Source organism: Mchenga conophoros, linkage group LG13 (genome assembly GCF_057382185.1).
Source record: "Mchenga conophoros isolate Kocher_MC1m ecotype Shallow Benthic linkage group LG13, M_conophoros_male_GT1.1, whole genome shotgun sequence".
NCBI classification, from domain to species: domain Eukaryota; kingdom Metazoa; phylum Chordata; class Actinopteri; order Cichliformes; family Cichlidae; genus Mchenga; species Mchenga conophoros.
This window is the reverse complement of record NC_140538.1, coordinates 13096812-13110525: the sequence shown is the minus strand read 5'-3', so window position 1 is coordinate 13110525 and position 13714 is coordinate 13096812. Positions and strand designations below refer to the sequence as shown.

The 13714-nt window shown below is 40.0% G+C and overlaps 1 protein-coding gene across 24 annotated transcripts in view; it reads left to right on the top strand.

Moving 5' to 3' along the window:
* Positions 1 to 13714, top strand: part of LOC146560928 (ankyrin-3-like) — a 121323-nt gene that overhangs the window by 61226 nt on the left and 46383 nt on the right. For 20 of the 24 annotated variants that reach the window (XM_085296529.1, XM_085296552.1, XM_085296532.1 and 17 more), the window contains 15 exons: positions 246 to 344; positions 2532 to 2630; positions 3026 to 3124; positions 4446 to 4631; positions 5080 to 5103; positions 6626 to 6724; positions 8002 to 8100; positions 8272 to 8370; positions 8951 to 9148; positions 9679 to 9777; positions 9950 to 10048; positions 10131 to 10229; positions 10327 to 10524; positions 11722 to 11820; positions 13437 to 13535. In XM_085296529.1, coding sequence (XP_085152655.1) covers positions 246 to 344; positions 2532 to 2630; positions 3026 to 3124; positions 4446 to 4631; positions 5080 to 5103; positions 6626 to 6724; positions 8002 to 8100; positions 8272 to 8370; positions 8951 to 9148; positions 9679 to 9777; positions 9950 to 10048; positions 10131 to 10229; positions 10327 to 10524; positions 11722 to 11820; positions 13437 to 13535 — 1695 coding nt within the window. The remainder of the gene's footprint in view (positions 1 to 245; positions 345 to 2531; positions 2631 to 3025; positions 3125 to 4445; positions 4632 to 5079; positions 5104 to 6625; positions 6725 to 8001; positions 8101 to 8271; positions 8371 to 8950; positions 9149 to 9678; positions 9778 to 9949; positions 10049 to 10130; positions 10230 to 10326; positions 10525 to 11721; positions 11821 to 13436; positions 13536 to 13714) is intronic. The other 4 variants (XM_085296526.1, XM_085296549.1, XM_085296548.1 and 1 more) reach the window with 2 other exon arrangements.

The window sequence follows — 13714 nt, the reverse complement described above, 5'->3', positions numbered from 1 at the left end:
CATGTCCTTATGCATGCTCATCGATTTTAGAATTAAAGAAGCATGTTAGGGTACGCATTAAGCTGCAATGCTTCCCAAGCTAAATTTAAGAGGACTACAAGATTCATGTATAACTTAATAAACACTATCTTACCATAAATAAAACATAGATGATTTTAGCCAACGTATCATTGACAATCAAACGTAATCTCATATTATCTCATCATGCATAAGACCCCTAACTCCTATAAATGTTTCCTTCCTAGAATGGTCTAAATGCTCTTCATCTGGCCTCCAAGGAGGGACATGTAGAGGTTGTTGCTGAGCTGCTGAAGCTCGGAGCCACTGTGGACGCAGCCACAAAGGTAAGACCAACTCCATCAGGTATAATGGAAGACTATATTTGGACCGAGCGCGGATCATGGCATCTCTGTAGGATTAAACAGTATGCAGAATCAGTACGACGAAGTGTGCAGCCTTTGTTAGTGTTTGATACTGGATCAATATTTAATGACGTCTATGGGGACTACTGCTGGAAGCAGACAAGGTAATTAGCCATACGAAAATAATAGAATGTGTGCTAGAATGAAGCAAAAGAGTGTGTTGCAAGAATTGTATGTATTAAACATATAGATAAGTAAAACCAGTTGTAGTGTTATTTTATGTATTGTAAAAACATGCATATATTTTAATAAGACAGGTTTTTGCTATGGACGCATCTCAATTCTGATCTAAAAGGAGTTCAGAGGAAGAGCCACTGAAAATGTTTTCCATATTTCTCCCCTGAAGCCTTTTACTGCCATTTAGTGGTCTGGCTCAGCCTCTGGGCCCCAGGCCACATGCCTAGTGCTGACATAAACATAAGACACAATAAAATATTCAAGATCAAGGAAAAAATCTTCCCAATTAAAATATTTCTGTATTGTGACCTGGAGGATGCTCGAGGATTAGTTTGATATGCCTGTGTCTGCTTGCATCCTAATGCCGATCAGTTTCCTCTTTAAGCAGCCAGAGGAGGCAACGCTATCGAGGATTCTTGTTTAGCAACAGCGTCTCTGTTTGATTCTAGTTATTGTTCATTAGCCCCTCCAACAGTGCTCCTCTCACTGTGGGAGAGTTAAACAAGAAGTCCTGTGTTCACTAATAGTCAGTGATACAATAACTGATCTTTTGAGCTGTAGTGGCATCGCTGCACTGGATTACATGAACTTAAATACGTGTCTTTAAAATGGTATTCATAGTGTTTGTTTAGCCAAAAATATTTGAGGGTTCTCAGCATGAAGGAATTTAAGGAGTATTTTTCTAATCATTTTTTTAAATAAGGCCAAGATCTTCACCTGCCTTTATCTGTGTGTTTTCAGTGCTCAAATGTACACTGTGAAAACATTGGCACATTTTTTCAAGCACAGGAGTTGGTATTTTTGCAAAGCTAAATAATGTAACTTGTCAGTTAGCTTCAAATAGTGCAGCCAGCACTTCTTTAACACTGCTGTTTAAGTGTTACCACTCATAAAGGCTACGATAGATCTGAATGAACACGATTCCAAACAAAAGCTGAAACGTTTGGCCTCAAACATGTAGTATTGTACTAATGTTGTGTCTCGTTAGACACATATGAATATATAAATATCTCTTCTCCCTATATATAAATATATCTCTATATATTTGTGCAACTTTTTTTTCATTTACAATTTTGATGGATATAGCTATGACATTTCTATATCTAGTGCGTAGAAAGAAGCTTTTCAATTTCTTTTACTGCATTTCTTGTGATTTATTTTGTTACTATGGCCTAATTACTTATATTTTGATGTATAGCAAGTTGAAATGCTCCAAAAAAAGGCCATTACAGCATGTAATAAAGGTATAAACATAAGTACAATTAGCCTGTCAACAATAATAAGGTGACTAAATGAATATTAAAATAAAGTGACAGCGTATCAAAACACAGATATTTTATAAATCTGTCAAAAAAAATCATAGTGAAATAGAAGAAATCAGAGTTTCAACCATTAAACTAATTTTTGTATTCAGCAGTGCTTGCAAATAACTGTAATTTGGCATCTTTGGCAGCTTTGAGTGGTGGTGTAATAAACAAAAAGAAACTTGTCTGTTTGTTAGGAGCCATGGCTATCAGATTTCCCTGCTCCTGTATGCGCTATACGTGACTGATCGCTATTGTGCAAAAGAACCTTGTGATCAACTAGCATCAGGATCATGTGGCCATGAATCAGGCTGAGGGTCGACTCTGCCCTCACAAGGAACTGCACAGGTTCTTAAAAAGTCTCCACTAGTTTTATTTACCGGCGGGATAGGAAGTGACACATTGTTGGCACTGCATGCAGGGGGATGCCAGAGCTGGAATGCCAGCAGTACAAGCATGTGATCTGTGTAAGGGGATTCACAGGTGCACGTAGATACTGACGTGGATATATGAAGAGCATAGTGGCAATCAGTCACATTCACACACGCACACATACACACAAGCAAAACAGTGGGACAGGTGGGCCAGAGCTTAACACGCATTCCTTTGGTTGTTCCGTGTAATCCAGAAAGGAAACACTGCTCTGCACATAGCGTCGCTGGCTGGCCAAACGGAAGTCGTCAAAGAGCTGGTCACTAATGGAGCCAATGTCAACGCACAATCTCAGGTGGGATATACTCGAAATGCCTGCAAGTCAATGTCAAAATGACAGCAAGGTCTTGGTGGTCTGGCTTTAGGTTAGGTATAATTACACTGCTGTTGAGATGATCTATATCAGATAGTCGCTGACATACAGGGAGAAATCCTCACTGACAGAAACTGGCATAATGCCAACTAGGCCTCTGCCTCTTCAGGAAACTGCTTGTCCTTGCATTTCACATTTAACTCTATTAGATCGAAGCGAGAGAAAATATTCAGCCAGCTTCTTTCTCTCTGATAATGTCCAAAATAAAAAAGCAAGCAGAGGAAAAACTCTTTACCTTCAGACCACTGGAACATGTTTTGTTAAGATATACTCAGTGTGTAAAAGATTGTGTGTCTTTTGGTTCATGTTGTGTGCAGAATGGCTTCACTCCTCTGTACATGGCAGCCCAGGAGAATCACCTGGAGGTGGTGCGGTTCCTTCTGGAGAACAGCGCCAGCCAGAGTATCGCCACTGAGGTACTGTACATGTGTGTGTGTGTGTGTTTCTTGTGCTCACATGTGTGTCCATTTCTCTGTAGTATGTATCCGTGCATTTTCTATGCTACTGTCGTATCTAAGGTTTTTTTATCTGTTGTACTAACCACCTCCATCTCCTCTCCTCCTTTGTTTCCTTCCCTTCCTCCCTTTTTCCTCCACCCCCCACCCCCCCATTTTGCCTCAGTCTCCATCGGTGTCTTCATCTTTTTGTCTCCTTTTTCACTTTCCTGTTTCTGTCTATTTCTCATCTTTTTTGTCTCACATGATCCCTCTCTTATCTTTCCCCTATTCTCCTCTGCCTGCCCCACCTCCTCTCCTCCTTCCTCATCTCTTTATGAGGGACTAGGCAGAACTTCATTGATTGGTAGTGTACGGAGGAGGTAGAGTGACCTTGAGTGGGTCACTGATGAGGTCTGCTCTGCTCCCTGCCTCCTCTCTACAGCTGCTGTTACTGCTCTGATTAACGTTGCTTAGTCTGTGGAACACACGTACACTTTCCAGTCACAGCACGTTCACACAAACACACGTGCACATACGCAGATGATACAATACCCAGTGTACCCTGTCGTCTGCAAGTTTACATTTATGGGCACGCATGCACAGTATCTACTCAAACATGATATAAGGTAATATACAGGCTGGTGACAAATTAAAGGAAGTGCCTTAGCACTTCCCCCAGGAGGGTTCAAACCCAATTTTCCAATTAAATAGTCCCTTGTTTAGTATTTTGATGATGGCGATGGAGAGCACTGCACTGTCAGTCTATAACCTCCCATCAGTGTTCAGCTGGGCTGAGTCACCCCTCATCTTGAAAGAGGCTTATCAGGACAGGAAAAAAATGTGTGTATATATATGTGTGTGTGTGTGTGTGTGTGTGTGTGTGTGCGCACACTTCTGCCCACACATACTGAGACATGCAGTATCAAAAACACAGTAAAATAAAATGGCAGAGCTTTTGGCTGAATTATGTATCATAAGAGCAATGTGAGTGGGAAATGCTGAAGATGTGAGCTGGAAATGTACAGTAACTTCTACATTATATGAAGTTATAATTAATTCTAAATGCTCCTCTAGGTCAAGCTGCCTCTATATTTTTATGAAAACACATCACTGTTATTGACATAGTTAACCTAGTTGCTTATTATAATAATTAATACCTTCAAATAATGTGAGCAGCCTAGATTCATCATTGCCTATAAAACTATTAAAAATCATTTTGCTTTTTATAAGCTGCGTTTAATTTGCTCTCATCATCCACGCCATCCAGCATTGGTTACTCATTTCTTCCCCTCCTTCGCAGGATGGCTTTACCCCTCTGGCAGTGGCCCTCCAGCAGGGCCATGACCAGGTGGTCTCCCTGCTATTGGAGAACGATACAAAGGGCAAGGTGCGCCTGCCTGCCCTGCACATTGCTGCACGCAAGGATGACACCAAGGCCGCGGCCCTGCTCCTGCAGAACGACCACAACGCAGACGTCGAGTCCAAGGTGAGCAAAAACGCTGATGCAGCCCATCTTTGGTAGTGAATGATCAGTTGATCTCTTTCTTTTTGCCTATTTGATTATTTGTTTTTAACACTGATTTCTTTGGTTTTCTTGATTGTCTTTTTTTTCCTGCTGCCTTTTCTCTTTATTGTTTGAATTTGTTGTTGATGCTCTTTCTTTCGGAAAAGAAGCAGAAGTACATTCATGTTTGTTTTTTGGCCAGTTTTATCTCTGAAAAGATTTGAGTTTGAGAATATCCTTCTCATTCTTAAAATCAAACTTCAAGTAAGAGCGCAGTCTGCACACCGAAACTTTTCTGCCGTAGATTATTTTTCACTGAGCTGCCTCTCCCTCTTCTGCTCCTCCACTTCATGTGAGTGAAGGCCCTTTTTAATTTGTTTTTTTTTTCTCACTAATTGCCCGTTCTCTCCTCTCTTGGCTGACTCTGTAGATGATGGTGAATAGAACAACAGAGGTACACCTCTACTCTGTACATTATGTAGTGTTCATCCTATTCATAAAAACTCTGAAAACAACAACGACAATCACTTCAGTGCCCCTGACTTGATGCAGTAGTGTTTCTGCAGCCCTCTGTCACTCCCCCTTTTCCATTTTAGCTCAGTACTGCCTTCTTCCTTTTCATTGCTTCATCAATCTAGTGGATATATCTGGTCATTGAGAAAATCAGAGCTAAAGCGCATGCTTCACAAATACTGATTTAATAAATCTGAGGCTAAAGGCTTGGGTATCAAGGTTTTCCTTGATTCTAATGGTTTCATGGTGTCCAAAGCTGAAGTGTCTTATTTTTGGAAATCCCTTGTCACTGTTTAAAATATGTTGTCTTAATGTGTCCTGACTAAGTCCCTCCATGAAACTGATTAGCATGATAACCAGTGTACGCATGAAAAATGGTTATCATTCATTTGAAACCAGCAGTTTGTCCATAACTTGCATGGCAGTCTAATTCCCTTTACACTCTAAAGAACCCCTGCATTCTAGCATTAGTCAGGCTCTCTAATTTGTTTACTGGTGTATCCTTTATTGAGCTCTAGTACATCCAATATTCAACACTCACACCTAAAGCATTTTGCATGGGACCAAAGTAACAAGCTAGTGTGACACTGCGTCTGTGGTAACATTGGCCCCTTTTTTAAACCAAAGCCAGGTGGCCACCTTCTGTGCGTGCCTGTTTTGGTTGGCATTGTCTGTGGTTTTGGCAGGCTCTGATATGATTCATCCAAAAATGGCTTTGATTTCAGACTTATGCATTGCGTTAAACAAATGTGTACTCAGATAGAAGAAAGACACTGTAATCTGTTTTATATGAATAGTGTGTTTTTTCAAGGCAGATATAAATCATTTTAATTTTGGTGAACTTTGTGGTACGATTTCTCAGTTCAGGATATCGGTGGGGACACGTGTCTGAATTACTGATTGACTTTTGGCTCTTTGAAATTAAAATTCCAGCAGTTGGATTGTTTAATGTAAGACATAAGGTCACAGATATTTTCCAGTGTCTTTTAGTTGCTCCGACAGCTAATCCAGGAGTTATATCAGGATACATCTCTCATTGAAGATGTTAACAAATGGAGATTAAGTTCATTTGCAGGGTGATTATTTGCAGCTAAAAATATCAGAATGCTGTAAATAGAATTAAACAGATTTACACCAGTTAGCTCTTGAGCTTTCAAATCAAGTTGTATATTACATTCATATCTTTGTAATTAGTTTTTTGTCAGTTAAATGTAAAATTGTTATATTTTAGTTGGGCCCATGTTTGATTCTAACAGTTTTAGAAAAAATAGACTTTTTCTGCAACTGTTAGAAAAGTCAGGTGTCAGTGTAGCAGTGTGCAACCAGTGTGTCCTTGTTTGATGTAGTGGGACTTTGTAAAGCCAGATGTTTGATCTTGTGTGAATGTTGCTCCACTGTTTTTTTAACATGGTGTGTCTATTTGTCTGTCTGCACGTGTGTTGTTGCATTTCTTCAATCCTCAGAGTGGTTTCACCCCCCTCCACATCGCAGCACATTATGGCAACATTAATGTGGCCACGCTTTTGCTGAACCGCGGGGCTGCTGTGGACTTCATGGCTCGGGTGAGTTTCTACTGCCCTCTGCTGGTTGGGAAAGGTGTAACCATTACACACAATAAATATGAATATGGTATACGGGTATATTTAATGGATTAAAAAAAAACTATGAAACGGTAAAACAAAGGTATAGCTTAGCTTTTATGGCAGAGGAAAATCACTTTGATTTCCCAAACATCTGTCACATTTATGCTCCTTGAAAGCAAAAGCAAAGAATAAACTTATATTTTGCATGTAAACCCTTCAGCAAAATAGGATGGACTGAAAATATTGGTGTCAAATGTGGGTTTTTTTTTTTTTACATGAATTCTGTTTGTGGACTTTTCATTGATAGGCGAATGCATATTTTGTTTACTCAAGGGAAAAAAACAACAGTGAAACCCAAACCACCCACACACAAACTTTAATGTCAAGTCAAGTAGAGTTTTATTGTCAACCCAACAATATACACTCAAGTATACAGTGGGACGAAATATCATCCTCTTGGATCAAAGGTCAAAATGTAAAAATCAAAATGAAATAAATTCAAATATGCATTTATACAACTATACAGAAATAAGATAAACTAAGAATAAATACAACAGTACTGGACTTGAATAGAAGAGAATGAATGAATAGAAAATAATGAGAATGAATATAAATAAATACAATAGTACACATACAGAATAGTGCAAGTATTGGAAGTAATGTTGGTACGATGAAGCCTAATGTATTTGTGTTCATTCCCATAAATATATAGGTATTCAGTGGTAAAGAGAAAGAGATTCCTGGATTAATAAAGACCCTCATGAAATGGGAGATTTTTTTAGAACAATGGGACATTTGTTATATATGTATCTGTTATGTTATTCTCAGACTGAATTCATATTTTTTTGAGATATGATTAAATATAAAGACCTGGAAGAGATTTTATGTGACATATACAGAGTAATCTCAGTGATGTTGTCTTAGAAAATGGGTTTCCATATTAGATGTTTACTAATCAGAGTGATCAGTGGCCTATAATTGAATCAGCTAGTGTGTGAAGCAGTGTTTATGTTTGTGCTGCTTTTATACTGATTACAGGTAAGGTCCAGAAAATTATCCACCAGCAGTGGTGGATGGTTAAACAATGGAGCTGGCTTACAGCTGTTTGCTTGAGAGCAACAAAGCATTACAGTTTGTTGCAGACTAGTCAATTTCATGACGAGTTTCTAATGAATTAATTCTGTCTAATTGTAGATATGTTTAAATGCATAATGTGAGAGCAGAAGCGTCTAAGAGTTTTCCACTTTTTCACTTAGAATGACATCACACCGCTTCATGTGGCCGCAAAAAGGGGCAACAGCAATATGGTAAAGTTGCTGCTGGACAGAGGGGCCAAAATTGATGCAAAGACCAAGGTAAGACTTTTTTCACAATTAGAAAGGCACTTGAGGCTGAAATATATGTTTTTTAGACTTACAGAAGTTTTTGTCTGTAGCAGTATTTGATTTTGCACAAACGGAAGTTTATTAAAATTATTTTACAGTAAAATGCAAATTTAAAAAAGTGTTTCATTTTGTTCTTTTAAGGACGGTCTGACACCTCTTCATTGTGGGGCACGGAGCGGACACGAGCAGGTGGTAGAAATTCTTCTGGACAGAGGAGCTCCTATACTGTCCAAGACCAAGGTAGTTACTTGGATGATCAATTCAGGAGATGCTGCTAAGCTCAGAATAGGGAAGGAAAGAAAGTTCACAAACACATGACATCTTTTTCATTAAGTTAAATATAAAACAGACCAGAATAGATCACTATACACGATGTTAATAACACTGGAATACCTTTGTTTTCAAAATCAGCTCTCCTAACCACTCGGAGCTATTTAAATAATTGTCATCCACTCACATAGCAGGTCTGTTGTTGTTGCTGTAGTGTTGTCGCATTGTCTCCATAACATCTGTGCGACCTCTCCAGAACAGCCTGTCTCCGCTGCCTTCGCAGCCCTACAGTTTGACCGCGCAGGACGACCAGTGTAACAAAATAGACATTGTTGTAATGGCCTCGTTATAACAATGCTTCTGTAACCTTCTCAGCAACTTCCTTCGCAGTCTTTCTGTGCAGCGCATGGCCGCGTCCTAACTTACTGTGTCTGTCTGTCCATCTGTCTATGTGTCCGTCTGCGTGTGTGTTTGTCGCTCTCTTTCTTTGTCTGGCTCTCTCTTTCTCTCCCCTTTTCTCTCTTTCTTTCCCTGTCTCGGCCCTCTATAGAACGGCCTATCGCCTCTCCACATGGCCACTCAGGGGGACCACCTGAACTGCGTCCAGCTCCTGCTCCAGCACGACGTGCCCGTGGATGACGTCACCAATGACTACCTTACGGCGCTGCACGTTGCTGCCCACTGCGGTCACTATAAGGTGGCCAAGCTCATTGTGGACAAGAAGGCCAACCCAAATGCCAAGGCTCTGGTAGGGATAAAGCCGTACAAGGGGTGTTAAGAATGGGGGTGCAAAACAGAAAAGTCACGTGATCGTGACAAAAAAATCACGTTCAAGAAATACTGAAATGTTGATGTTGGTAGGTGTTAGTCACCAAAAGTTTTGCTTTTATGATTAATATTATACTCATAGAAAAAATAAATGGTTTGGTTTGGGTAGCTTTACAGTGCAGAAGTCTTAGCACTATAATATAAAGTTTTACTGTGTCTGTCTATTTTCTGATAGTTTTGTCTGTGTTGGATATTTTGTTGTTGTTGTTGTTGTTGTTTTTTAATGATATGGACTATTTTTGTGTGAAATAAATAGATATGTGCTGATACGAATGTTTAAAACAGGACTGAAAACAGGTTTATTCCTCATATTTACCTTTTCTTTACCACACATTTGCATCCTGGCACATCTCAGCATTCACTCATTTGCACATGTTTAGAGGCTGTGGGGAGTTTCTCAGTGATCGTACTGGAATACCAGCCTTAGCTTTACACTTTCTCTTCATGCAGAATGGTTTCACTCCGCTTCATATCGCCTGCAAGAAGAACAGAGTCAAGGTGATGGAGCTGTTGCTTAAACATGGAGCGTCTATCCAGGCTGTCACAGAGGTAATAGAGCATACTGGAACACCTTTACTCTTCTGTACCATTTAATACATAATAATTACTTGGAATTGATCTTATTGTTGTTTGGTTTTGATGTTCAGGATAAAACTTGGTTGCTGATTTGGTCTTTAGTGTTTTAATGTTTCATGTTGATCATCGTATCTATTATCTGCAGTCCGGCTTGACGCCCATTCATGTGGCAGCCTTTATGGGCCATGAAAACATTGTCCATGCGCTGACGCACCACGGAGCTTCGCCCAACACCACCAATGTGGTAAGTAGACTAATTTTAATGTACTACATGTCGATACAGATTAGAAAATCTCCCTTTTGCCAACAACCTTTGTATCTTCCAGCGAGGAGAGACAGCTCTCCACATGGCAGCCAGGGCAGGCCAGGCAGACGTAGTCCGATACCTGCTAAAGAACGGAGCCAAGGTGGAGACCAAGTCCAAGGTTAGAACACAGAGCGTCATTATCAATCACTGTGTCAAGGAGAAAACAAAAAGGGATACAGAACTGGGCCAAAAAGTCACTTCCCCTCTCTTTGCAGGATGACCAGACAGCGCTGCACATATCCAGTCGGCTGGGGAAGGTCGACATTGTCCAGCAGCTGCTGCATTGCGGTGCGTCTGCCAATGCTGCCACCACCTCAGGCTACACCCCCCTTCACCTGGCTGCCCGCGAAGGACACCATGATGTTGCTGCCATGCTCCTGGACAATGGTGCCTCACTCTCATCTGCAACAAAGGTATGTCTTGTGGAAGATTAAGCATTATATTGCAATGTAGATAATGTTCCCATTTTCCAGTATCTCCACTAGTAGGCATGGTTTTGTTTCGAGTGGCCTCCAAGGTTCTTGTCATATGAAATAAATGCCTAAATACGTCCTTCTCCCAGCAAAAGAATTCATAGTCTAAGCATACTAAACTGACTAAACTGACACACAGATCTGACTAATTGCATAAAAGTGCATTGCTCAAAGTATAAAATGGGTGTGGAAGATGTGAGTGTGATATGTTTCTGTGGACTGTCTTTGAAGGTGACTTCTGTTAGCAGAGCAGATTAATGAAGGGTAAACCCCATGGTGGGCTCTTACTTCCTCACACACACACATATAGCATCTTTTGGGACTTTACCTTAGTCGGCTTTTCAAGCAAATGATATCATATCTGTGTGAAAACAGAAAATTTGTGCCATCGAGCAGATTAATTGACCCCTTTTAGGTGTTTATAAAGCAGATTAAATGAATAGAAATTTAAAAACTGGCACGATTACTAGCTATCCCACAAATGAGGTCAAGTGTTTCAGAGAAAATGGGAATCTGTGGAGTCCCACATTCCTCTGGAAAATATGATCTAATGTCTTTAAATATCTTTGCAGACACACAGGAAGGAAGCCAAGTGATCACACTGGCAAATCAAACCCAGCATCACAGCAAAACGTGTAATAGACATGCATTTGCCTCAAGAGATAGTAAAGACCTTTGCCTTACTTTCTCAGTGTAATGAACCCCTATGGAGAGAAAATTACTCATGCACAGACAATACTCATTTGTAAGTTATTTTGCATTTGAGTCTTGTTAATAAAGTGAATCCATCCTAATTTAAATATGGCTAAAATATAACTTTATTGAAAATGTTTTCACAATGTTGAACTTTTTAACCTATTTGGACTGCAATGTTCGGTGTCCTGTGTCTTATGAAGGAAAGAGATGTTACTCTTAAGATCAAACTTTCTGTTTTGTTCAGTCTGAATAACACAAAATCTTTGCTGCTGCTGTTTTGTTTTCATTTGTGACTTGAGCACTGAAAGACAGTGAGAAACTATGTTGCTTAAGGAAAAGCTCGATCCCACACCAGCCAAGTGGGACCTAAAATAATGCAAATATTCACTTCCTGTTTAAATACCCTCACTACTCCCTGCTCTCCCTTTTTTGGCCCAACAGAAAGGATTCAGTCCCCTCCATGTGGCAGCAAAGTATGGCAAGATGGAGGTAGCCAGTTTGCTCCTACAGAAGGGAGCTGCACCTGATGCTGCTGGAAAGGTGAGATGTCTGAAAAGGCGGAGAGTTTCTTGAGTATAAATTTAAGAAACAGAAAAAGATGACCTGTTTAAGACGAGCAGGCAGGTTCAGCAAGGAAATGACAGACAGCAAAAGTGCAGTATAAACCTGAAATTCCTAATTTCATGTCCTCATCTCTAAGATAGTCAGCAGGGCTGTGTTGTGTTTTCTGAGCTGCAGCTGGCCCAGATGCTGGGAGGTAGTAGTGTGGTGGAAGCAAGCTGAGGTCTGATCACAGTGCGACACATCAAACAGATGCTTGTCCTGTTGCAAAAACCTTGTAGGCAGATTTCTTTTATTCCACTGAGAGAGACTTAAATAGCTGAGACCTGCTGGCACTAGTCGTATGTGCATCTTTGCCACCATCTGAAAGCGTTTAACATAAAGACTGTCAGATATGATAATGAAACTTCCACAGTGTCTGGTGGTGTCATGCTAAAATCTGCCTCAGTGTCAGATACACAAAGAAGAAAATCAGGTCGTTATTATTATAATACATTTTATATCAAGATGAAAATAAAGACTTTAAGATATTATATGGTTTTTTTTATATCTTTTGGTAGAAATAATGAGTATGTCACATCATATGCCGCCCTGTTTGATCACTCTGCGTGTGCGTTTTGATGAGAAAACATTGTAAAACACTTTTAGAGCCTAAGATTATAAGGTACTCCATATATACAGACCATTATTTACATAATGCCTCCATCATCTAACTCTTATAGAAAGTATTAAGACAATGACATGACCTTGAAACTCTCTTTATGGAAGGTTGTTGTTAGTGAGCCACACTGTGTGGAGGCCTGGTTGGGCATTCACCTTCTGTGGGACACGTCCTATGAAAGAGTAATTGCGAGCACGGTTTTGGGGTTTAACATGAGTGATGCAGACCCTTTAATCTCCCACTTGTGTCGATGGATACACTGAGAAATCTTGTCTCAAAATATATAATTTGAACAACTAGTGGCAGATAAGCACATGCTTTTGGTTAAAAAAAATTATTAGATTCAGTTTTCTGATCACATTTTAAAATAATAACTAGACCTTGCTGCTTCTGCTGTTGGTAAACTAATACTAATCCTTCTTCTGCTGCTATAAAAATAATGCTTTAGTCACATCTTTGCTGGCCAGTGAAAAGTGTGTATCTTCAGTTTTGGTGCTTTTGCACACTTGAGATGACTTTAGCATGTTTTGACATGGCTATTGAATTCCAAATCAAAATACTGTAGCCGTTGTAGATAAGTGCTGCAAAGTCAACATTTTGAAGATACATTGAAATCTATCAGCAGGCCAGCAGGAAAATTCTCTCACTCAGTTTCCTAATAATGCCATCTACCTTTAGCGCATGAAGTTAGAGCTCTAACCGTCTCCTATACTTTGTATCTTTCATCGGTTCGATGCCCATCTCTAAAAATTTCTTAACACAGTTTTAATTTGGCTCTTTCATTTTACTTGTCAGCGTGTCTGTGCTTGGGTGTGGTCGGTGATCTTCTAATCCCGTGTTGTGTTGCATGCCTGTGTGTATGTGTTCCTGTGTGTGTGTGGATGTGTCTCTGCATTTGTACGTGTGTGTGTGTGTGTGTGTGTGGGTGTTTTAGAGTGGGCTAACTCCTCTGCATGTAGCTGCTCACTACGATAATCAGAGAGTGGCACTGCTGCTGCTGGATCAGGGAGCTTCCCCACACGCTGCCGCCAAGGTATCCACACAGACACATATCAATACACGTGTTAAGAGGAACTCACCTGGCTTATCACTTACGTAACATCCCATTAATAATGATTTATGTGTAATATTCATCCGTGTGAATGTGGATCTAATGCTCGCCCATTTCCTCCATCCGTTTCGTCATTTATCAGTGAAAGTGTGAGTTTTATT